This window comes from Triplophysa dalaica, chromosome 11 (genome assembly GCF_015846415.1).
Source record: "Triplophysa dalaica isolate WHDGS20190420 chromosome 11, ASM1584641v1, whole genome shotgun sequence".
NCBI classification, from domain to species: Eukaryota; Metazoa; Chordata; class Actinopteri; order Cypriniformes; family Nemacheilidae; genus Triplophysa; species Triplophysa dalaica.
Window position 1 is genome coordinate 5,570,927 of NC_079552.1, and position 25,651 is coordinate 5,596,577.

Genomic DNA, 25,651 nt, shown 5'->3' on the forward strand with positions numbered 1-25,651 from the left:
TTCGAAGAGTGTTCCATTTCCATTTGTAAGTACACCTGGGTCAGATCGATTTTTGAAAAACCCTGCCTACCTGATACAGAAGCAAAAATGTCCTCTATAAATGTCAATGGATACTGGTCCACATGACGTACTGGATTAATTGTGACCTTGAAGTCACCACAGATTCGGACATCACCACTTTTCTTGATAATTGGCACTAAGGGTGTGGCCCAGTCTACTTTTGATAGAATTCCTTGGTCTTCAAGTCGTTTTAGCTCGGCCTCCACCTTTGAGGGTACTGAATACGGCACAGGCGTTGCCTTGTAAAATTGTGGCTGCACATCACTTTTAACAGCAAGCTTTGTTGTTATGTGCTTCAGCGTTCCAATGCCTTCCTCAAAAACTTCTGGGTACTGTGCTAAAACTTGCGTCAATTTGAACTGCACTGAGCATGAGGCTCTCTCGGGGTTAAGTTCCATAGTCTTTATAGACTGCGAAAAATTTGCCGAATGCTTCTCAGCCATTCACATCTAAAGTAACTACTTGCACATAAAGATCCAATATGCACTGTTTGTTTTCACATTTCACTCTGACTTTGAGTTTTCCCATTGGTGAAATTTTCCCACCAATGTACGTTTTAAGCATCACTGACATTCGTTTCAGTTTCACCTTGTCAAAATACTGTTTGTAAAACGTTTGTGATATAATTGACAGTGCCGATCCCGTATCAAGTTACGTCTTAACTTTCACTCCTTCAATGACTGGAGAAATCCAGATAATTTTACGATCTGTCTCCTTTAGAAAGTGAAACTCTATGCAATGCACACCGGCAGCATCCAAGCTTTGTGCATCTGATTCATACAGTTAATTTACCTACGTACTTCTTTTTTGGCATTGATTTTTTTCCTTTTTGCAAATCATGTATCTTTTTACCACAATGGTAACATGCTGGCAGTTTCCTTTGCAGTTTTAGCAAATCTTTAGCTGCGGTTGCCATACATACATTGATTTCACAACTCGCACGAGCATGAGCTCTCTCTCTGTAAGAAGCCGCATCTGAGTGCTCTCCCTCTGCAGACCGCAGACGAGCCTAACTCTTAGCCCGTCAGAGAAACCTTCTCCAAATTGGCAGTGTTTAGTGAGCCTTCGAAGCTCGGCCATATACTCTGATACTGTTTCTGTCATTTGTTGATTACACTTGTGAAAGCAAAAACACTCCACAATTACCAAGGGCTTTGGATTTTAAATGCGTTTGCAGTACATCAACAATTTCTTTAAATGTCTTTTCCGCAGGCTTTATTGGTGCAGTTAAGCTGCACACGGGGTTGTATGTTTTTGCACCAATTACACTGAAGAGAACGGCTACTTTCCTCCTGATATTGGCTTAACAAATACTGTTCAACTCTCTCCACATACATTACCCAAGCAAAAGCATCCATTCGTCTGATACATGCAGCCATTTTCATTTATTTTCCCTTTCCTCACTTCATTTCAGTTGAATAATGTCTCTGTTGCCATTACTCACGTTAGGTTAGGCCTTGGTGTTCCCTCTAGCAATTGCAGGAAACTTCTGGAGTAGACAGGAATACTTCCACTTTCGAATGTGTTTCGTTTAGGTCGCACAAGATGTCCCTTGAATCTCGTCGCCAATTCTGTTATGTTTTTACACTTTCAAAACAGTAAGAAAAACTCTCAGGTCAGAGCTGTTTGAACGAATGTTCAGAACATAACATTAATGTTTTTATGAACATGTTAGGAAATGTCTCGATAGTTTTGTGTCCAGTGGAAGTCAGTGGGGGCCGATGTTGTTTGGTTACCAACATTTGGGTGAACTATCCCTTTAATAACCTTACTTGAAGAATTATGTTAGTGTCTATTAACTTTTTCATGATCCAACAAAAAAGAGAAAAACCCTTGCCAGGCTATGAAAGTACATCATTACTGTTTGTCCATAAAATCTGTATAACTCCAATTTTACTCAAACTCGACAGTGGTCGTGTGGAGGCTTTCCATGACTTGTTATCCACTGTAAGGATGCGTGGCCTGAGAGGTGACCCTCTGCTTAAGGACAGCGAAGCCCTGATAGATCGATACCACAGCATGGGGATTATTTTGGAGAACCAGGCTCAGGTCCACAAGGCCCTCGATGATCAAGCAGAAACATTCCAGACCAATGCAGAGCAGACCAGAGCCTGGATCAGAGATTTTAAGCAGGGACTAGAGACACTTGAAACGGACACTCCAAAACAAATGAAAGCTCAGGTGGGTCATTTAACTACATTAACTATGGAGTCAATCATTAGCTGTTTCAAACTGGTTTAGATTATCCTTATTTCCAGTTGTATGGTTAATCTGGTCAAACTGGTTTTTTGTAACATGATAGTTAGTTGTTTGAGATCCAAGATGGCCTAACAGCTAATCCAGGCCATTCAGAGCCATCTGATCCACTTACGAAACAGTTTGAACTAGATCATTGGTTTGAACCATTGCATCACACAATTGTTTCAGTTCAGTGTGTTAATTTAGATGTTTTCTGTGTTTAAGGCTGTTCTTAATCTCAGTACTGAAGGAGATGCCAAACTAGTGCATCTGAAGGAAGAGTTAGAGGCTTTATGTAATCATGAGATACTGGAGGATGCCAGAAAACATGAGTTTATTCACTCCTTGGGAAACATGGAAGATGAATGGAAAAGAGCTATGGACAGTGCTCAACAATTAAAAAACCAGGCAGAGCTTCAAGACTCTCTCTCCAGAGAACTACAAGTCTTCAAGGACCAGGAAGAGAGCACCCGGTCCTGGATAGGAGAACAATTGAAAATCCTCCACTCTCTGGGGAAGGATTTTCAGCCACAGGAAAAACTCAACAAATTACAGGTAAAGACAGAAATGAAAAGGTGCAAAGTCCTTCTAAGGGATCTTAAATATGATTCACATGCATCTTAATAAAGATTACTAGCCATGCACATTTTGAGGAGTAATGATTTTCCCTTAGGCTGTTTTAGACCTTCATCAGGAAGCTGCTTCCAGATTGGCCAGTTTAAAGAGACAAAGACAAATCATATTCTCATATAAAGAACTTGACAATGAGAGGAGGAGCCACATTGACCAAACCCAGAGCACGGTAGAGGAGGAGTGGAGGAAAGTGGTACAACTCGCTCAGGAGCTGGAGAACCAGGTCAAGCATGACGATTCTCTCTTTAGAGAGTTGCAGACTTTTGGTGATCAAGAAGAAGACACTCGCTCCTGGATTAGAGACCTGAGAGAAATCCTGAAATCGCTTGAAGTACCGTTATCCATTCAGGAGAGAATGCACAGAATTGAGGTAAAATTAAGGTTGCAACAGTGAGAACACCACATTCATTTACAATATGTTCTACTGTATGTTTTTTTAAATAGAAAAAGAAGCTAGGGTTTTTGGTAAAAATATCTGAACATTCTCAAATCAAGAAATGTTTTTTGGAGAAGCAAAGTGATATATTAAGTAATCTATTAAGTCTAATTTTGAGAAAAATATTATTAAAATTAACTAAGTTATGCTTAAACAAAAAAACTGTTTTGAATAGCAGTGTACAAATATGTATATATGTAAAAGAAACATGGTTAAATGTTGGCAGATGTCAATTTTGTATGGACTGTACACAGGAAATAAGGTTGCACTTTATTTTATAGAACATGACAAATATATTAGAAATATAAGGTCACTTCATAGACTTGATGTGGATTAAACTGAAATATGAATATAAAATAAAGCACTACAAAGTGAAGTCGTATGACAGAGATTCCTTGATTTTCTGATTTCTTTGTAGGGAATACTTGCTCACAAATCTGAGGGTGACTTTAAACTTGCTGACTTGAAAAGAAAAGGAGAAAGTCTATGTTTCCGCGAAGAACTCGAGGAGGACAAACGTCTTACAATCCAACAGAATTTACAAGGTTTACAGGAAGATTGGACAGGAGTTATGACAAAAACTGAGGAGCTGAAGGACCAATCAGAACTTGAGGAATCTCTTTCTAAGGACCTTCAGGATCTTCAAGAACATAAGGAGAATACTCAGTCCTGGATCAGAGAGCTACAGATAAAGATTGAATTACTGGGTGAAGATACTCAGCTACAAGAGAGAATTACGGGAGCTCAGGTAAGAGACAATGCTAAATATTTAACAAATTGTACTTTAGAAATGCAGTCTAACTGATGATTTGTTTACTTTAGGCGATCCTGAACTCAGAATCAGACGGAAATTGCAAGCTTGCCGCTCTGAGGAGAGAAGCAGAAGGTTTGTGGTCTCGAGCAGGGCTGGGCGACAAGAGGAAGCAGGAAATCCATCAGAACCTAAAATCCATTGAAGAAGAATGGAAGAAGGTCATAGTTGGTGCACAGGAACGAAAGAACAAGGCTGAGCTTCAGGATTCTCTTTCAAGGGAGCTTGAGATCTTCCATAACCAGGAGGAGAGCATTAGAAACTGGATGAAGAACAGAAAAGATGACCTGGAATCACTGGGGAAAAGCACTTATGGCACACAAGAACAGATTGAGGAGAGACTGAACAAAGCACAAGTAAGCAGTAATGCAGAATGAAGAAAATATGTAAACAAAAAAAATGAAAACGTTAACAATCTTTCTTTTAGGCGATTCAAACATTTCGCTCTGAAGGCAACTCCAAGATTGCAGACCTGAAAAGGACTGCGGACGATCTGAACATCCGTGAAGACCTGGATGAAGACATTAAACTTTCACTCAGTGACAAGATAAAACGTTTAGAGGCAGAATGGAAAGGGACACTGCAGGAGGCTCAGGAGCTCCATAGGTTTGTTCTGATTTAATTCTGTTTGTAGGTAGATATGAGAAAACTTTCTACAAAAGTAGAAAATTAAAAACACATTTTGTGGTTAGTAGTAAGAATGATACTTGAATGCCTTGATAACCCACTGGAGATATGCAAATAAGAGTATGCATACAGCAAATGTACAGTATATCAAATATTTTATACAGTATATAAAAATATAAGTATATTATATTATTACTGCTTGCAAGTTACCATTTTATTTCAAAATTCAATGTTTATATTAGTGATGCGCGGATGGTGGTTAAATCCGCGGGCGCTGCGGATGATCCTCGGGTCGGGTGGGTCGGGTAATAAAGGAATCCATTCAGATTAATTGCGGGTGGGTCGTGGGTGGATGATATCATATACAATATTAACAACATTTCTCTAAAAATACGAATTTGTTTTAAATGCATTTTTCATCAGGCGCTAATTTGCAGTAATTTAAATGAAATGCGCACGTGGCGACGGTAAAGGACGGTCTATTTCTCAAAGCAGAAATGGAGGCAAAACAGATCCGAGAGAAATTTAAAATGGTAAAACAAAAGGTAGGAAAGAAAAGTACCGTGTGGGAGCGTTTTAGCGATGTGGTTTTAAACAAGGAGGAATCAAGTACTGGGTATGTAATGCATCGACTGTGAGGCACTGTATGTATATGAAAGCCATAAGACTGGTACCTCTACTATCGTACATCATGTGTGTGCTAAATCGAAATATTATATTTAAGTATTTACAGACAAAACAGTGCTAGAAAATTTACTGTGTAATTTAAATGTCGATCGAGTCCGGGTCGGGTGCGGGTGTGGATATCTATATCAGAGAAAATTATATGTGCGGGCAGGTGGTGAATGGATAATTTATTTGAATCAGCGGATGCGGGTGACATTTTAGCTTGTCCACGCATGTCTAGTGTATATACAATAGAATAAATTATAATTGTGTTAATAAATAATGTACATAAAGTCATTAACCATTTTAAAAGGGCTGTTCTTATTTCAACATGTGTTCTACTCTTCAGTCTTCTGAGAAGTGTAGTGGAGCGCCTGGAGTCCTGTCACTGTCAGAGGGAGCAGCTTCAGTCCCGTCTGGAGCAAGTAAAACAGCAGATAGCTGCTCTACCTCACCACTTCCCCTGGCCTGGTTACGGGGATCGAAGGCACACAGTAGACCAGGCCAGGAGTCTGCTGGACCGCACCAGAGCCTTGACACCATCTCTTTCTGCTCTTCGAGCACTCGGAAGAGAGATGAGCCAGCTGACCCGGGATTCCAGCTGGATTGACCCATCCTGGGTCACGATGGAGGAGTGCATACCTGAATTAATCGAAGAGCTTACAGTAAGGCTGAAAGGCTTAAACGCACCCAAAAATTTAATGATGTGCACTTACTCATCCTCTTGTTGTTGCAAACGTGTATGACTTTCTTTTGTGAAACTCAAAAGATGGAATGTTTAGGACTTAATGTCTCAGTCAGCATTCACCTTTATTATATTTTTATGCCATGTATGTGAATGGTGACTGAGGTGGTCAATCCATAACATTTAAGAAAACATAAAGGTTTGTTAAAGAATGAAAAAATGTATATTTTTTTATATACTCTCCCTTTAAGAACAGTAGTGCCTTACATATCTCTGTGACTAATTGTGACTAATAGATGTCAAAAACTTGATTTACATGATTGCCATTCATTTCTTTGTGTAGGAATTTTGTGTAAATCTTGAGATGGAAGTCCGGAAAGAAAGAGTTTGTGCTCAGTTAGTTGAGCAGCACACCGTAGCCCAGGATTGGCTGAGAGAGCAGGTCAAAGCTTTCGGTGCTCTGCCCACTGAACGACGGGGGTTACAGAACTCCATAAACACTCTTAAGGTCTGTTTTGTTAGCCTGTTTTATGGTTATCCATTTGAACCGTATTTGGAATGCAAGCAAATAGACAAAACAAATGTATTGCATCTCTAGGCTCTTCTTCAGACTGTAGAGAGGGAAAAGAAGGAGATGAAAGAACTTGATGCTGTTAAAAATTCCCTGTTGGACATCTGCACACCAGGAGGTCGTGATACCCTGATCTTGGAGGTCAGCCACCTTCACGATCTCTGTGTGTCCTCGGAGGAGGCGATGAGGGAACAGTTAGTAGTGTGTGAGGCCAGATTGGGTGATATTGAGACCAGGATCGCCGACAGAGCACTGATTCTCAGATCACAGGCAGAGAGCCTCCTGAGTGAGCTGCGTATTCAAGATAACTCTTTAGGATTTCTAGAAAGCAGCCAAAACATCAGCCAACTACAAGAAAATTGGCATAACTTCAAGGTATTGAGAGAATATGCAGACATCTTTGGACTGTATAGTGGGTTTATTTTACACTTTAGAAAAGTTCATTAAATTCAATCTTATGTTTTCATAGATTTGTGAAAAGGAGATTGAAGCTTTCGAGGGCAAAGTTCGTGACTTAGGACAGGTCCTCCGAATGGCCCCCACAAATGAGGTGCCCCCTTGTGATGTCATTTCTTTAGTGGACACCGTTACACAGCAATATTGCAGGTAAATACAGTACAGTACTGGATATTAGATACAATAGTTTCTAGAATTTTAGTTATAAATAATGTTGATACTTTGTATTTGCAAAGAATTTTTTATCTTTTAAACTTTAGACTTATTTTTCAATTTATAGTGTAACTGTTTGTCTCATTTTTTGGTATAATGTTTATTTAGAACATTGCGATGTAATATTATTTATCCGAATTACATTTTGGTAAATCCATATTATTATTATTCTTAGTCTTCGGTCAAAGCTGTTGGAAAAGCAGAATGACTGTGCAGACAGCACTGTGCAGTGTGTTAGACAGGCCTTACAAAACATACAATCCTGGAACCAGAAGAATCATGCAAATCCTCCTAGCAATTCAGCCACGTCCATGCAGGTGTGTCTTATCTCTTATTTGTATATGAGGACACAAGCTTCTACTACTAAAGTATTTGAATGTGTTAGTCATACTGATATGTTCTTGTGTCCAGGGTCCTTTATTGTCTAACATAAATGATGCATTATTGTTCCTTAGGCTGCAATCGAGGAATGTTCGAAACTTCGTAAAAGCCTGCAGGTGGCTCTGTCCCATGAGCAGTTGCTCAGGGATTGTCTGGGTCCTGATTTAGCTGGAAAACTTGAAAGAGATGGAACAAAAACACTAAACGAAACGGACACTCACATCAGTTTTCTTAAACAGGAGCTTAAGGTTATAGACTTTAATTATTTAAAATGTTGTTTAACATAAATGATCTAGGTTGAGAGAGATGACTTTTGTTTCAGATTCTCGAGGAGAAGGTGAAACAAGAAACTGAGAGGTTGTCAATGCAGACTCAAACCATCCAGCAGGTCTCACAGGTATGTTTATCTTGATTTTTTCAAAGTAAATTTATAAACATTATAATGAAAAGATGTTTCCTGAAGCTTGTAAATTTCGGTCATCATTCTAAGTCTTGTATAATAAATATCATTTGCACTGTAGGTTCCCCGTATGATTACAGAAGTTAAATTTAAACAGTCAGAAATTGTTTCGCCTTCATCCTTTACCACTGAGAGCTGCTTGAAGACAGGAGATAATGAACAGGCTATTATACAACCATCCGAAGACCCAGACAGCGAGATCCCTGTATGTGAAATCTCAGAAACTACAACCGAGATAGAAATGTACAAGACAAGACAATCGCTACCAACGTTAGAATCTGACACCCAACCTGTTGAGCTCAAAACAACTGCATCAGAGATAATACCTGAATTGGACACAAGAGTATGCGAAACACCTGTTCTTACAAGCAGCAGTGAACCGAATAAAGAGGAATTGAGTTTTACCTCTGTTGATTTGGCAACAATGCCCGAAAATGATGATGTAATAGATGAAAAGATGCAGACTCCCTCATCTGAAGCACTCTACCTGGCAGCCTCTGTCAAAGACATTGAATTACATGATATTGAAATCCATGAAAGCCAGTTTTCTACTGAGGTTTTGAGTTCAGACTTTTCTTCTGAGAAGCTGGAGAGCGAAAAGCTTGAGGTAGGAACTGCAGAGATAGAAGAGGACAATGAGGACACATTTATTCCTGATTCCCAGGAGCAGTGTGGTGAGGGTAGCAAAAACGTTGCTGCACTCATTTTAGATGTGGATACAGTGCACATACAGATTGTGGACACTGACAGTACAACAGAAAGCTTAATTTTTACAAGAACAATTACCGATGAAAATGCAATGAGGAAACAAGATGGGGATGCTTTGGCACCTCCAAAGACTGAAGATTCTGAGATGGCTATAGAAGCAAAGTCCACTGAATCTTCTCTGCATGAACCAGGTGTGGTGAGTATATCAGAGGGAAGTTCAGGAATAACATCCGATCAGTCACAGCTCTCCGATACTGCCACTAACAAAGAAGTGCAAGCTACACAAGCTCCACCCACTGAAACCCAAGGCGCTGGGGATACTCCTGAAAGAAGTATTGAAACGTTAACTTGGAACAATGGTCCAACCGTTGCACAAGCTGACAGAGAGGGGAACTGGGCTGCAGATAATGGCCCACGTGAACTCCAACGCAGATATATTGTTCTTGACTTCCCAGAGGGGATGGAGATGCAGAGACGGACTGCCACTTCTTTTAGAGAACCAACTGAGGCAGAAATTCAGGGATACACACATCCAGCATCAGAAAGAGTGGAGACAGAAGGTGAGATTCTGTCTGCTGAAGATGATACGGAGGTTCTTGACAACACAAATAAGCATTTAGAAGCAGCAGAGATGACTGAGCCCTTTGAAGCAATCCCAGATGTACCATCAAGGAAGATGAAAGATTCAGTCACTAGTGAAAGTTTGTCCTTTGATTTTGAGATCATGAATGTCATTCAAGAGGAAGGAACAGACCAGACCCCATCAGAAGATAAAGAACAATGTATTACATTGGAACCTGTATCATCAACACCATTCATACAACGATACCAAAGTGCAACTGGTCTCCAGTCAGACAAGGTCGATGTTTTTCCAACACAGGAGAAACTTGAAAGTGAAGACAGTATGTATATTATTGAAGACACACAAGCAAAAACAACCCCATCAGGGGAAAAAGCAAAATCCATTGAGTTTGAATCCAAACAAATGTCATCTGTCCCTTCACAAGTGCCTGAGGGTGAAACTGTGGTCCAGTTAGACAAGGTAGATATCTCATTAACACTGGAGGAGAAATATGAAGTTGAAGATATCGTGCATGTAAATGAAGAGGAAGAGACAAAGACAACACCATTAGGTAATAAAGCACAATGCCTATATGCTGAACCTAAGCCAACCCCACCAGTTAGACGACGAAATGAGGGTGGAACCGAGGTCCAATCAGAAAAGATAGATGTTTCATTAACACCAAAAGAGAAAACTGAAGTTGGAGATACCACTAATATAATTAAAGAAATAGAGGCAGAAAAGACCCCATCTGGTAATACACAGGTGATAGCACAACCAATCAAATTTGAACCTAAACATGTGCAAGCCATAAGCCAAGGAGCTGAGGGAGAACCTGAAATACAGTTAGATAAGATCTCATCTACACCAAAGGAAAATCCTGAAAGCGGAAACACTATGTATGTAATTGTAGAGGAGGTGGAAAAGATATCAGCATCAGCTGATAGACCACAATGCATAGAAACTCTACCTAAACCAACACCACCAGTCAGGAGACAGACTGAAGACAAAACCAATGTAGAGTTGGATGTCATACCAACACCTCCCAGCAGACGACGCAAAGGTGATAGGTTGTCTCTAAACCTTGAATCACAGATTCTTGAGGGAGATGTCCTTCCCACCCCTCCAAGCCGAAGACGTAGAGAGAAAATGGGAAGTACCCTTTCCCTCAATCTGGATTCTGAACCAACACCACCAGGTAGGCGACGTAAAGACAGAGAAAATCGAAGATTTTCACTAGATCTGGGAGCCCAACCAACACCACCAGCAAGAAGACGTAAAGACAAAGAAGATCAAAGATTGTCAATTGATCTGGGAGTCCCACCAACACCACCAGGAAGAAGACGTAAAGATAAAGAAGATCAAAGATTGTCACTTGATCTGGGAGTCCCACCAACACCACCAGGAAGAAGACGTAAAGATAAAGAAGATCAAAGATTGTCACTTGATTTGGAAGGCCAACCAACACCACCAGAAAGAAGACATAAAGACGAAGAAGATCGAAGATTGTCGCTTGATCTGGAAGCCCAACCAACACCCCCAGAAAGAAGACATAAAGACAAAGAAGATCGAAAATTGTCGCTTGATCTGGAAGCCCAACCAACACCCCCAGAAAGAAGACGTAAAGACAAAGAAGATCGAAGATTGTCACTTGATCTGGAAGCCCAACCAACACCCCCAGAAAGAAGACGTAAAGACAAAGAAGATCGAAGATTGTCGCTTGATCTGGAAGCCCAACCAACACCACCAGAAAGAAGACGTAAAGACAAAGAAGATCAAAGATTGTCACTTGATTTGGAAGGCCAACCAACACCCCCAGAAAGAAGACGTAAAGACAAAGAAGATCGAAGACTGTCGCTTGATCTGGAAGCCCAACCAACACCCCCAGAAAGAAGACGTAAAGACAAAGAAGATCGAAGATGTTCGCTTGATCTGGAAGCCCAACCAACACCACCAGAAAGAAGACGTAAAGATAAAGAAGATCAAAGATTGTCACTTGATTTGGAAGGCCAACCAACATCCCCAGAAAGAAGAAGTAAAGACAAAGAAGATCGAAGGTTGTCGCTTGATCTGGAAGCCCAACCAACACCCCCAGAAAGAAGACATAAAGACAAAGAAGATCGAAGATTTTCGCTTGATCTGGAAGCCCAACCAACACCACCAGCAAGAAGACGTAAAGACAAAGAAGAATGTGAGAAGCCCACTGTTAAACCAACCCCAACTGTAAGACGCAATGTTAGCAGGGTAGAAGCAGATGTAACTTTGGCAGTTTGCACACCTCAAGAAGAGGTGACCTTTGTGACACCAACACTAACTACAAGAAGAAAAGATAGCAAAGTTGAAAAAGAAGAAATGGCAGCTGCTGATGCATTGCAAGAAGAGAACAGCATAGTTAAACCAACTCCACCATTGAGACGAAAGGACAGTCAAGCAGAGACTGAGATGGTTCTAGCAACTCCACCAACTAGGCTAAAGAAAGATCAATCTGAAAACAACATAGTTCCATCAGTGGCAGAAGATTCACAGGTAATACCAACTCAACCAACCAGAAGAAAGACAGATGAATCTGAAACTGACATAGTTCTATCACTGGGGGAAGATTCACAGGTAATACCAATTATGCCAACCAGAGGAAAGAAATATGAATCTGAAACTGACACAGATCCTTCAATGGAGGAAGATTCACAGGTGATACCAATTAAGCCAACCAGAGGAAAGAAAGATGAGTCTGAAACTGAAATAGTTCTAATAATACCAGAGGAACCACATGCCATACCAACTCCACCAACCAGAGGAAAGAAAGTTGAATCTGAAACTGACATAGATCCATCAATGGAGGAAGATTCACAGGTAATACCAATTACGCCACCCAGAGGAAAGAAAGATGAGTCTGAAACTGAAATAGTTCTAATAATACCAGAAGAACCACATGTCATAGCAACACCACCAATCAGAAGAAAGAAAGATGAATCTGAAACTGACATAATTCCATCAATGCCAGAAGAACCACATGTCATACCAACTCCACCAACCAGAAGAAAGAATGATGATTCTGAAACTGACATAGATCCATCAATGGAGGAAGATTCACAGGTAATACCAATTACGCCACCCAGAGGAAAGAAAGATGAGTCTGAAACTGAAATAGTTCTAATAATACCAGAGGAACCACATGTCATAGCAACACCACCAATCAGAAGAAAGAAAGATGTATCTGAAACTGACATAATTCCATCAATGCCAGAAGAATCACATGTCATACCAACTCCACCAACCAGAAGAAAGAAAGATGATTCTGAAATTGACAGTGTTTCTTTTAAGCCAGAAGATCCACAGGAAATACCAACTCCACCAATCAGAGGAGAGAAAGATGAATCTGAAACTGACATAGTTGCAATAATATCAAAAGATCCACCGGTAATACCAACTCCACCAACAAGAGGAAGGAAAGATGAATCTGAAACTGACAAAGTTCCAATAATACCAGAAGATCCACAGGTAATACCAACTCCACCAACCAGAGGAAAGAAAGATGAATCTGAAACTGACCTAGTTTCAATAATACCAGAAGAACCACATGTCATACCAACACCACCAAACAAAAGAAAGAAAGATGAATCTGAAACTGACATAATTCCATCCATGCCAGAAGAATCTTTTTTCATAACAACTTCTCCAACCAGAAGAAAGAAAGATGATTCTGAAACTTACAGTGTTTATTTTAAGCCAGAAGATCCACAGTCCATACCAACTCTACCAGCCACAAGAAAGGAAGATGAATCCAAAAGTGACATAGAGCCATTAATGCCAGATGATCCACATATCATACCTTCACCACCAACCAGAAGAAAGAGGAATGGATCTGACACTGACATAGTTCCATTTATGCAAGAAGAACCACATGTCATACCTTCACCACCAACCAGAAGAAAGAAAGATAAATCTGAAACTGACAGTGTTTCATTAAAGCCAGCAGAGCCACTTGTCATACCCACTCCTCCAACAAGAAATGAAGAAAATTCAGAACAAGAAAAGGCTTCCATCTTTGTAAGATTACAGGTGGAAGCCAATGTTGAACCAGGAACTAAACAGGAAGAAGTAGAGAAGCATTACAGAGTTGATCAGCTATTGATCACCCAGGAGCACCAAGAGGAAGGCGAGGACTCTTTTTCCTTGGTGCAAGAACCCATTGATGTATTGAGTCAAATTGAGAGCATCTGTGATATGCAGGTAACTTTATTGTGCATGATAAAACCAAAGGAAAAAACCTGCATGAAGCATGTTGGTGCCTGCACGTTGGATTTCTATTTGAGACCTTCAACAAATGATGTGTAAAAATATTTGTTTAAATGTTGCCATGAAGAAAGAGAATGTGGAGTAAACATACTTTCACTTGTTCATTTATGTTGCAACTCCTGTCACTCCTTAGTATTCTGTTACTGCCCTGTGGCAACAAATAGTGAAAACATGAATGCATTTCTTTATAGTTCCTTATCTCTTACTTATGTATACTTCCTGATGCAGATTGTCTTTTAGCGTTTTTATAAATATGTTTGCAATAACTACAGGATATCACCATTGAACAGGATTTTTAATTTGATTGGTTTTTATATTATCTTGGATGTCAAAACCTTTTTAATCTTCTGTAAGTGATTACCACTGTTGTTGTATTTGTTGCTGGTTTGGTAATCTTACTCTTTTATTTTATCCGTTGCAGCTACAGGATCAAAAAGGGGAGATTTCTGCTCAAGCTGTTCTTACCACTGAAAACATTGAGAGTTCAGAAGAGGAAGTGGAGGAGCCTTTGGGATACACAATAATGGATATCTTTACAGAGATAAAAAAAATGACTGAAAAAGGAGCAAAGCGTGTTCTAATAGAGGTATCTTGTAAAATAATTACTTACAATAGTGGGAATTGATACAATGTCAAGACATAATTTACGTAGAACAAAATTTACTATGAATTAATGCACTGTAAATTGTAAGTTGCCTGTACATTTTTCAAGAACATTAGTAACACTTTAGAATATTGTGTCTTACTTAATCTGTAACTAAAAAGCAGTTACTAGAGAACTTAGAGGTAATTCCTCATCAATGCGGACCTCTGCTCTATAAACTACTAAGGAAGATGTGTTAACTAATCAGTATGGAGGAGCATTTTATAATTTTGTTAACTAACAAATAACTCATCAATGGCTTTCAAATTCATTCATTGCTCCTTAAGAACTACTATTAGTTATCTACTAATTAGGATGTTACATAGAGAACTAGGAAGTAACTCATATACACAATTGAACATCACAATAATCAAGGAGTGGACATTTCTTCTTATTTACTATTGCTATTACTACTAGTATGGAAATCCACTACTGTTGCCACTATTATTACTGCTATCATAGTAATGCAATATGCATTTCATGGAATTTGTACTTTTGTACTCTAAAAGATTCATTACAACAAGTTTTGTTTTGTTTTGTTTTCAATAACCAGAAATCAACTCCCCACACCAATTGCTTTGCAATAATTAGCCGCTTACATCAAATAGGTTTATGATCTTCAAGTAAAGTATGTGTCGGTTTTCCACAGTATATACATCACGTTACTATTGAGTATAACCATGTAAGAGAATTAATTAGAACCTGGAACAGTATTCTAAAGTGGAAATGTAGGGAATGTGTGGTAATTCTTAAGTTATTATTAACGGGTTCCCTACATTTCCACTTTAGAATACTATTCCAGGTTCTACGTAATTCTCTTAGAATGATGTAGTAATTCTTTATAAATTAATAATGGTTCCTTGTATTTACTCTTCCACCAGTCAAACAGGGATATACATACTTTGGAAAAAATATTGCATTACTATAAAAGCAGTAGTAATAGTGGCAACAGTAGTGCATTTCCATAATAGTAGTACTAGCAATAGTAAATAAGAAGAAATGTCCACAGCATGTAATACATTTTACAGTGTATATACAGGAAAGTGTATGAAATTCTTGGTTGCCCGATATTTTAAGGTTATTGACTGAATAAATCATTTTAACTAATAAATTTGGACTAGTTATAGGTTTCTGTAACTTATAAATGCAAATTGAAATGTCTTTACTTTTGTATTTACTGTTTGTTAAGGTAAAATATATGTTGGCATGACTTATTAATCACATTTTCGAAATGTTAGCATCATATACTCAATACCCTGTGTAATTTTTTAGGGTATGCCACATAAAAGTACCTTGAATATTCTGGACACATCTAGTGCTGATCTTGAAGCTCGGTTAAAACGACTAGTGTTTCATTTACTGGACCTTCGAAATCACCCAGCTGCACTGAACTCCAAAGACATGGCCAAACAGCTAGAGGAGGCTGAGGTACGTCGGTCTAATAAGCACATCCCTTCTATTAGCATTTTGCCTATTTAAAATTTCGCATTAAGTTCGCATTATTCTGGTCATATAAAAAATCCAGATGGCCTGTGGAGAGCTTATTCAGTCTTTGTGTTAATTTTAGGAATGTAGAACATGTGCCCAGACACAGGTGTCTATGCTGTCCAAGCAAGATCAGGCAAATGGTGACATTGAAACCAGCACTAAGGGCACTATCCATGATTCTGAGCTCATGCAACAACTGAGCGCTCAATGGAATGCAGCATTGTGGGATGCAGCGAGCGCTGTCCACTCCAAAGAGGCTCAACTACAGATGGTTGCAGATTTCGAAAGACAGATACAGAGAGTCAAAGCATCTCTAGAGAGACTCAGAATTGAGCGGGAGGCATTGAGGAGGTGAGTATTTGTTAAAGCAAAGACCTGAAATAATTTTTGTACTTACAATTGTGTTGCATTACACTACTGTTTAATATATTTGAAAAACCTATAAATTATCCTGTACATCTGCAGATCTCCATCTGAAAGCAGTTTTGTAGAGGAGGAGAGGCTGCGCTCTTTTCTGAGAAATGTGGAGCAGGAAAGATCAGCTCTTGGTGAGCTGATTCAGACTCTTGCAAAACTATCACCCCACCTCAGTCCGCCCGAAAGACATGCAGCAGAAATACAGGAAAACAACTTACAAAGTCAGTGGAGGGTCCTGGAGATAGATGCAGAAAGAGCGCTGTACAAGGTTAATGCTTATGCCAAAGAAAGTGCTAGCCTTCTTCAAGAGGTTAGTGCCTTAAAGGATCATCTAGAGAACATACAAAAGACCTTGGATACATCAAAATCCTCACCAGTTTTATGGGACAGTAGCAGAGCTCAAGAAATTATGAGGATAAATGCTGAACTCACATCCAGCCAGCAGCAGTACCTTAACCTCCAGCAGACATCTGAGGCTCTTGCCCAATTCAAAGCAGAGACATCCAGCATAGAGCAGGAGCTTCAAAACATCAAGGAAAAGCTAGATCAAATGGGGGAATGGATAGCAGCTGAAACGCCTACCAGCAGTAACCCAACGTTAAGTAAAATTGTAAAGGTGATGACAGATGCTCTGGCATGGGCCAAACAGACACAATGTGATATCAAAGGACGGAAAAAGAAGGTGTCGCTGCTTCCCGAAGAAGTCCATAGACAAATTAAAACTTTGAAGAAACTGCAATTGGAGATGAGCTCTAAGCAAACCCAGTTGAAGACTTTGGTTGAGGAAGTCTCAGAGCTGATACCCAAATTAGAAAAGGCTGATGTTCCAATGGTCACCATATCCTTAAAATCTCTTGAAGATTTGTCTAAATCAACAGCAGGACAACTGGCCGAGGCAGTTCGAGAGATTGAGTCAGGGCTTCAGACCAGGGAGAAAATGTCAGAGCAGATTGCAGATGTTGATTCCTGGGTAGTGGGACATCTCCGGAAAGAGGCTTTGAGAAGAGAGGATTATCAGAGTTTGAGTGCGGCAGAACTAGATCGTAGGTTGAGGCAAATCCAAGACACTCTTGGAGAGGCAGAAAAACATTCTGCTCTTACTGAGGCTCTCCTGATGAAAAGCAAAGACATGTTTTCGGAACTAAATGTCTCTGAGAGTTCTCAGCTCAATGAGAAACTCACTAACCTTCAAGAGGACATCAAGAATATCATCAGTTATGAGAAAGCTTGTTGCCAGAAAGTTATGGATGTCATTCAGAGTCAGGAATCCTCTCAGAGGAAGGTATCATCACTTGAGAATAGTTTGAGACAAATGCTGATTGACGTTAAAAGACACCGGTTCCCGGTTACCAAAGACACCCTCTCCTCCGTCGAACCCTTCAAGCAGATGGTTGTGGAACGCAAATCTCAGATAGAGCAAGTCAGCCCTTGTGCAGAAGACAAGAGAAGAGAGCTATTCTGTGTTATTACTGAACTGCACCACCAAATGAACGAATTGGACCTCAAAGCACAGGAGCATGAAAGGTACCTGAGTCTTAGGCAGTGTGTCGAAGATCTCATGCAAGATGTTGTGGATCAGATTCTACGGACCAAAGATGTGACAATTGACAAAGAGGAGCGCTACAGAGATTGTCAGGCCCTACTGACCAAAATACCTTTAATAAAACTCTTGTGCGAGGAAACACAACAAGAACTACACAACATCAAAATGGATCTTTATCCAACTCAGGTCTCTGCTGAAGAAACAAGATTTAAGCAAATCCTAGAAAATCTTCAATCCCGTGAATTGGCATTGAGCAACAATCTTCGGATACTGGAATGGGATGTGTTGAAAAATATTCATTACCCATCAGAAATAAAAGCATTTCAGAAATTCCTTCAAGACACTAATGAAGAGCTGGAAATGCCTTGTAACATCGAACCAAAGGAAAGAGTGATTGAAAAAGAACTGAGAAAGTGTCTTATGCTCAGAAAGGATGTAGAATCCAGAATGCGAGTGCTTGAGTTTCTTGAAAAGAGTAATGTAGCTGAACCTGAAAAGAGGACAAAAAGCTTCAAACAGCTTACTTGCTTGAAGGATGTGGTTTTGGATAAGTGTGATCAACGAATGGTGAGTCCTGTTTTTTAAACAGCAACTCAATGACAGGTATGAGTCACAATACAATACAAAGTCATAAAGATTTATTTACTAAATTTGAACCTGATTTTCTTTTTTCAGGTAAACCTAACAAAAGCCAAAGAACTGTTGAGAAATTACACCAAGGATTTGATTAACACCATTCGGTTCCTCCAGAGAACCACATTAGTTGTTCTTCCATCAGTGTGCTCTGCTAGAAGCTGTTCAGAAAGACTTAAAGATACTCAGCAAACGTTATCAATTCTAGACACAGAGTTCCAGTCACATATTTCACAGCTCCAAACTCAAGCCCCACATCATCCCTGTTTTAAACCACAGAAAATTGAGTATCTTCAGACGGAGGTTATAGGTGTGCTCTTGGTCAGACTGTCGACCCTGAAGGCCCAAGCCCAAATTCAATTGGAATCACTGATGAGGTATACTATTTATATTTATCAAATCTAAAAAAAAGTACACTTTTTAGGAAAGATAAACCAGCTTTGCTAATCTAAACAAGGTTTTTTTTGTACATTACCAGGTGTGTTGAGTGCCAAAAAGAATCTCGTAAATGCTATGAAGACCTTTGCCAACAAGTGAGAGACTTAGAAACATCACTGTCACAATGTACTTCAGATAAATCAACTTCACATAAAGAGTGCAAAGACCAGGGACAGAAACTTAAGGTAAACAGGTTCTATTCGTAAGGTTAGCTACCCTACATAAGATGTTTTAGGTTTTTCTAGTAATGTAGAAAAAGTGTATACATTTGCTGTTATGTTTGTAGATGTAAACATATTTCTAATACTTTTAGGCTCTAGTGGAAAAGGTTGACATGCTTCCTGGAAAACTGGAAAATCTAAGAGAGTGGTGTCCATTGCATGGCTGCAGAGCCAACAGAGAGGATGCAGTGAGTGCCCTCTGGGGGCAGGCGGCAAGGTTGCAGCGCTGTGCCAACGATCTACAGAAACGGACAGAACAAATGGAACAAGAGTGGAGTGATGTCACCCAAAGTGTATGAATAATCTGATAGCAAGACTCATGTCAATATGCACTTAAAATTAGAAAGGAATCTGTTGTTTTGGATGCATGTTCGATGACACTTAGCAAATCCTTACACTGTTTATATAATACAGACAGATAAGGTGAGTGGAACTAAATTTGTCTATAATTCCACAGGTGCAGCGAGCGGCCTCAGTATTGGACCAGGTGGAGGCCGAACTTCCAGATACCAACAAACAGGGTATGTCTGGTGATGAGCTGCAGGAACTACTGCTGATCTGGTCCCAGTACCAGGATAGACTGGACTGTGAACACAGAGCTCTCTCGGCATTGGAATTAAGAGCTGCGAGATTGCTCGGTATACCCTCTCACCTGGAAAAGGCTCCACCTATTGCACTATGCCAAGAACTTCAAGCCCTGCAGGAGCGTTACCATAGGTCTGAAATCCGCTTCACTTGTAGCTTATTGGTTGTTTTATTTTTTTCATTTCTTTGGTTGGTTAGTCATTGAAAAAACTATTTATTGTTATTCTGTGTTTTTTTAACACCAGCTTACTTAAATATAATATATGCATTTTGGAGAAATATTGATATTTATGGACTACCCACAGTTTTTACTTTTTTCTTCTGCAGAACGCAAAAGATGATATTTTAAAGAAAGTTGGAAACGTAACAACGGTGGAACCCATTTACTTCTATTGTAATGACCCAAAACCAATGCAAGTCATTGGGTACCGCCATTGCTTGGTGGTTTACCAACATTCTTCAAAATATCTTATTTTATGTTCTGCAAAGGAAAAAAATTCTATCCGGTTTTAAATGAGAGAATGTTTATTTTTTGGGTGAACAATCCATTTAAATCATTCAAATGTAAATATCCAGTGTTAACTTGCGTAAAACTGGTTCACTGCTTTAGAGGTGTCTTTTAAACTTTGTTGTGTCTGCTGCAGTCTGAAGGAGCGCAGTACTCAGGGTCAGAGGGCAGTGAGAGCAGAGATGGAGGAGAGGGAACGGGTCCAGGAACAGTTGCTTGGAGTCAAAGAATGGCTGGATGCTGCTCTCTCTCTTCTCTCTGTACTGGAGCACGAGCCCAGCAAAAAACAGCTACAGGTCAGTCACTGGTTATTCAAATTTGATAGTGTTGCCATTTTTTTATAGTTTATTTGTGTACCAGCTGGCCTTGCTTAGGGGCTGATATCAGGCTTAGATTTCATTTTTTCTGAATTAAGTATTTATGGGTATGTGTTTGGGTAAAATTATTGTTTTTGTTTTATTATATAAAGTACTAACAGTATTTCCAACGAAAATATTGTGTCAATTTACATAAAATGAGAACTGGAGAAACAGTTTAAAATAACAGATAGCATCAAATACTGCAAAGAAAACAAGTTCATATTCTCTTATAAGTATTGCAACAGTAATAGTAATGTATTTCAAGACATGTAAGTTCAAATAATTTTTTTAATAGAAAACCTTGATTTTGATCACAGTTTTCACATGTCTTGTCATGCTATCAGTCTTTCACATTGCTCTTGGATGACTTTGTCACTCCTGAGGTTTGATTTTGTTGAAAAAACTTGAAATTCAATTGACAATGGACTGGAATGGACACGATACATCTAGAAATGCAGATTCAATGGAAAGTTGGAATGTTCTCTTCCCACAAACTAATCGAATACTGAATGGTTAAAAATAATAGACATTCCGTTTTGCTCCAGACCACACCGATATAGTTGTTAATGTCTGCCATTATTTCTTTGTATGTAATACTATATGTAGTATTTCCTGCTCTTAGGATATCACTGACAATGCTCCTTTTGTCCTTCACTGCACCCAACAAATGTTATCTTTTCCATCTACTAATTCGTTGTCCTCAGTATACCTCCTATCTTTTCCCATAGAATTAGGTCAAATATGTTGGCCCTGCACTAACATTGCTTGCAAGACCTAGAAAGTGCATAAGGACACAAACAAATTAATAAATAATACAGAAGCAGAACGAGAGAAAATTTGGGTACTGTATTTCATTTTAGATGTTATTATTCATAAACAGTAGTGGTTTCAGTGTTGGAGAGAATGGGGCTGTTTGGGTTGAATGGGTTCTGTAATCCGTCTCAATCAGCAGAAGTACAGACACACAAACACTGCTTTAGACCCTGTTGTTTTCTCTCTCCTTACCTCTTCTCCACACACAGACGGCTCTGTGTTAGCATGGTGGATAAACAGCTGAGTCATTTCCAACATTTTCAGACAACGTCTCCTCACTGTTTCAGATGGACCCTTTCTCTCCTATTCACTCTCTCTCTCTCACACACACACACACATTCCTTTCAGATGTTCCCACACACCTTGTTTCTACCTTGTAAGTGGATCCTTGGGTTGAGTGCCAACTCTTGCGCACACTCACTACCTCCCTCAATACGTTTAAATGTGGTTTATCTCCATATCATATGGTCTGTATGTCCAAATACAGAAACAGAACTGGTAGAAATAAAAGTATTACATGCATTCTCTCGGTCTCTCTTTCTCTTAGTCTCTGTCAATCCCTCTGGGTTTTTGGTAATTTGGGGATCTTGTTTATGGCGCTTTCAGCCTTGAATGGTTCATTATAATATAAATAGGCTCTTTATCTAACTGACTGGAGAAGGAGAGGTGAAGAGGGTTGAGAGAGACAGAAGCTTTTTGACTGGATTATTCTGGATCTGTTATCATGAAGTTTGGACGCTAACCGCTCACATCATCATCATCATCATGAGAAACAGAGTCGTTCTAGAGAAAGTAAAGACACATGCTGATTGATATTACTAATAGGCCTACAGTATATATGGTGATGTTGTACATCACTCATCTGTTTCCATGTGATTTCTGTAAATGTAAGTCTTCTCTTTGTTATCTTTTACCATTTTGATGATTTTCTCTTGAGAAGTGACCAAAAACATGTTGTGTAAAAGTTTGCCTTAAGAAATATTTTTATTTGAATATATAAAGTAAACCACTTGAACATGCTTTTATTTTCTACAAAGTCTGTTATGAAGAAAAATCATAACACTTATTGTAGTAATGATGATGATGATGATGATGATGATGATGATGATGATGAAGACATGTTTTCAATACATTTTAATAATTTCATTCTAATTCACAAATTTGTAAATATCTTTAACTAAATATTGAAGAAAGAAAATGTTTAACCATTATGTATAAATGTCCCAGGATTATAATGCAAAAGCCTGATAAATTATTTGTGTTCTATAATCTTTACTGTTAGAAAGGATTTAGCAAAGCTGATGCTGATGAAGCTAAACTATAATATTTAGTCACATTTAATTAAGATATGTTTTAAAGACTGTTATAAAGATGTTAAAAGTTTTAAATGCAGGTGATAAAATATATAATTATATTACAGACCCACAAAACAATGTTAAGAAAAATAAGTAAAAAAAGTAAATCTCCTATAAGCTAATTTTAGTCAAATAAAAAAAATTATTGAAATTTAGAAATAGGTATTTTACTATGATTAATCTGTTTAAGATTTTCAGCCATTTGTAATGCTCTAGGAAGATGTTTTTACTTACATCAATTAAACTAAAAAAATATATATTTTTCGTTTTATCCCTTAAATGGATATTCCATAGATCTCACAGGACTTAACATTTTTGTCGTAAAGAACATTAATGTTGTGTGTCGCCTCAGAAACAAACATAAATAAACAAAAACCGAAGTCCAGTTCTCTTCATTTAAGATCTTTAATTTGTTTCTCTGAATCTATTTAAAGAGCAAGCTTCTTCTCATACTGACTGCTTGTGTCATTTGTGGAGTCAAACAAACTATGCCAATCTTGTTCATGATGCCATACCAAAAACATATTTTGGATAAAATGGAAAAGTACATATTTGTACAATTTGTGTAGTACATAGATGTGCTTAATACAAATGTATCCTAACTGATGAGTAATATCTCTCTTGACTTAATAGGAGGTCCACTCACAGCTGTGTACCCAGAAGGCCGTTCTGCAGCGTATCTCGGAAGGCTTGAAAATGATGTACTCGAACAGAAACATGCTGGTTCCTGAGGAGATAGAGGGTCTATTACAGGAAGTCTCAAACTCATTACAGGAAGCGGAGGAGCAGGTTTGACGCAGCACTGCATTCTTTGAAAGCTTAAATGTAAACATTACTCTAGACTAAAGGTTGCGTTTTCTTTTCTTTTTTTTCCCTAAATGTAAGTGACCACCAGTAGGAACATTGTATTATAAAATGACCATGTTTATAGATTACAACTAAATGTGCTTCACACATACTGTACACACAAACCCCCTGAACCATCACCCTCATCTCATCTTTAATGAATGAAGAGAGGAGAACATCTCACTCTAGACACATAGATCCCTGCATCAGAGTCACATAATCATCACACACTCATTCACAGGTGTTAAAAGTGTTGCATCATTACACTGTGTGACAGGGGTTAGATAAGCTCCTGTGGGGTTTATTCATTAAGATTTGGACCTCCTGCAGATCTTGAAAGTACTGTACTTCACACATCCTCCGTGCATCTGCGTGTGTGGTGTATATGTCTTATTTTTGTTTCTATGTTTATTAAATATATTTGAATGAATGTTGGTTTCTTTTGTTTTCTCATACGTTTATAGGTGGAAACAGCTGTAGAGAAGAGTGGTCCACTTCACAGGCTGGCTGCTAAAATCTCAGAGATTAAAGCAGGTCTGGGATCAGTTGTGAGCTGGTTAGAGCAGAAGAGCCTGAACTTCAGTGAAGCTGAGAGCACACAGAAGGTCTCTCATCCATTCAATGTAGTCTCACCTCTCATGCCCATTTATTTGTGCATGAGGAAGTGAACCACTAATTCATTCGAAGAATGATGTTTTTTTGTATAAATTCACACTCTTGTTAACCATTTTATAATTTGGGGCTAAAAAGTACTCATTGTGGTTATACAAAAATCACTTTAGTGTCTGTTTTGAGCTGGTTAAATGTTTGAAGATTTGTGTATGTTATACTTGATGTACTCTCGCAGCGTGTGTGGGACGAGCTAGAGGGTTTACACACTCGTTTGACAGCAGTGGAGGTGGAGCTGCAGGACATGAGCGAGATGTATCCAGATGAGACGCGTATGATCTCAGAAAACCTGGCAAATGCTCAGCAGACGTATAGCAAACTTACCAAGCAGGCTGAACAGAGGACCAGCTTTCTCAGCAAGGTCAACAAAACTCCAAACTCCCATTCTCAAACTCCCATAGTGCACAGCTGCAAAACAATAAACATGTGATGTCAGCTACTCAACCATGTGTTCATTTAAATTTGTATCATGGAACACAAAACTTTGTAACTGTCTAAAGTTTTCAACACTCTCGTTGTAGGTCCATGATTGGCTGAAGGAGCATGAGGAGATGGTGAAGGCGTCACAGAGCTGGATCTCAGAGGCTCAGTCGTGGTTAACAACTGCCAGTACATACACCACTGCTAGATGCCTGGACAGCCATGTAAACGCACTGCAGGTATTATTCGGGATTCAACCTGAAAGTATTTGGCTGAAGACACATCAATGTTTGTTGCAGAGGAAGCTGAAAATGAGTGTGTTTATGTAGTAGTTGTAGTTTATTCATCCATTAGGAAATTATTTTACACAGATGCCGCACATCACATTAATGCAGTCACACACAAATACATTCAATAACCATACATAAAATTACCAGGAAATTCATATCTGTGTTTTAGATGGTGCTGGATGATTCTGCTCAGATGAGACGAACTCTGCAGCATTTTGGCAGCGTGTTAACAGAGATGGGAAGCGTGTTTGATGTCAGTCTATTAGGGGAACAACTCTCAGATGCTGACCGGCGTGTAGCAGACATGCAGCACAGCCTGCTCGGACCCCTCTCTCAATTGGAGCATGCAGCAGCGGTCAGTTCACACACATTTTCTGCATCTCTAATAATCTGTTTGACTTATATTTAAAATGAATTTGATGGTACAACATCAACAATGTGTGTTTGTGTGGTTTGTGATTTTAAGGAAGTGGACGCCATTGAGGCAGAAATGAAGGTTATGGAGAAAGATGTGGCCAAAATCAAATCTTCCTTGAATGTTCAAGAGGGCATCAGTCGGGACAAACTCAAGGTAACTGCATTTTCAAACATAACTACAAGCAGGGGGCACATACTGCAAA

The 25,651-nt window shown here is 39.0% G+C and overlaps 1 protein-coding gene across 7 annotated transcripts in view; it reads left to right on the forward strand.

Annotated features, from left to right (window-relative positions):
- The window catches only part of syne2b (spectrin repeat containing, nuclear envelope 2b), a 92,871-nt gene that overhangs the window by 21,913 nt on the left and 45,307 nt on the right, over window positions 1-25,651 (forward strand). For 6 of the 7 annotated variants that reach the window (XM_056760174.1, XM_056760175.1, XM_056760176.1 and 3 more), the window contains 29 exons: window positions 1,971-2,241; window positions 2,524-2,853; window positions 2,972-3,301; window positions 3,786-4,115; window positions 4,190-4,534; window positions 4,606-4,784; window positions 5,821-6,136; window positions 6,500-6,664; window positions 6,755-7,102; window positions 7,197-7,333; window positions 7,572-7,713; window positions 7,852-8,025; window positions 8,100-8,174; window positions 8,299-13,737; window positions 14,225-14,389; window positions 15,719-15,874; window positions 16,014-16,285; window positions 16,400-18,461; window positions 18,570-18,904; window positions 19,006-19,150; window positions 19,279-19,479; window positions 19,644-19,903; window positions 20,416-20,575; window positions 23,440-23,595; window positions 24,117-24,257; window positions 24,500-24,682; window positions 24,843-24,980; window positions 25,201-25,386; window positions 25,498-25,602. In XM_056760174.1, coding sequence (XP_056616152.1) covers window positions 1,971-2,241; window positions 2,524-2,853; window positions 2,972-3,301; window positions 3,786-4,115; window positions 4,190-4,534; window positions 4,606-4,784; window positions 5,821-6,136; window positions 6,500-6,664; window positions 6,755-7,102; window positions 7,197-7,333; window positions 7,572-7,713; window positions 7,852-8,025; window positions 8,100-8,174; window positions 8,299-13,737; window positions 14,225-14,389; window positions 15,719-15,874; window positions 16,014-16,285; window positions 16,400-18,461; window positions 18,570-18,904; window positions 19,006-19,150; window positions 19,279-19,479; window positions 19,644-19,903; window positions 20,416-20,575; window positions 23,440-23,595; window positions 24,117-24,257; window positions 24,500-24,682; window positions 24,843-24,980; window positions 25,201-25,386; window positions 25,498-25,602 — 13,246 coding nt within the window. The remainder of the gene's footprint in view (window positions 1-1,970; window positions 2,242-2,523; window positions 2,854-2,971; window positions 3,302-3,785; window positions 4,116-4,189; window positions 4,535-4,605; window positions 4,785-5,820; window positions 6,137-6,499; window positions 6,665-6,754; window positions 7,103-7,196; window positions 7,334-7,571; window positions 7,714-7,851; window positions 8,026-8,099; window positions 8,175-8,298; window positions 13,738-14,224; window positions 14,390-15,718; window positions 15,875-16,013; window positions 16,286-16,399; window positions 18,462-18,569; window positions 18,905-19,005; window positions 19,151-19,278; window positions 19,480-19,643; window positions 19,904-20,415; window positions 20,576-23,439; window positions 23,596-24,116; window positions 24,258-24,499; window positions 24,683-24,842; window positions 24,981-25,200; window positions 25,387-25,497; window positions 25,603-25,651) is intronic. The other variant, XM_056760180.1, reaches the window with a different exon arrangement.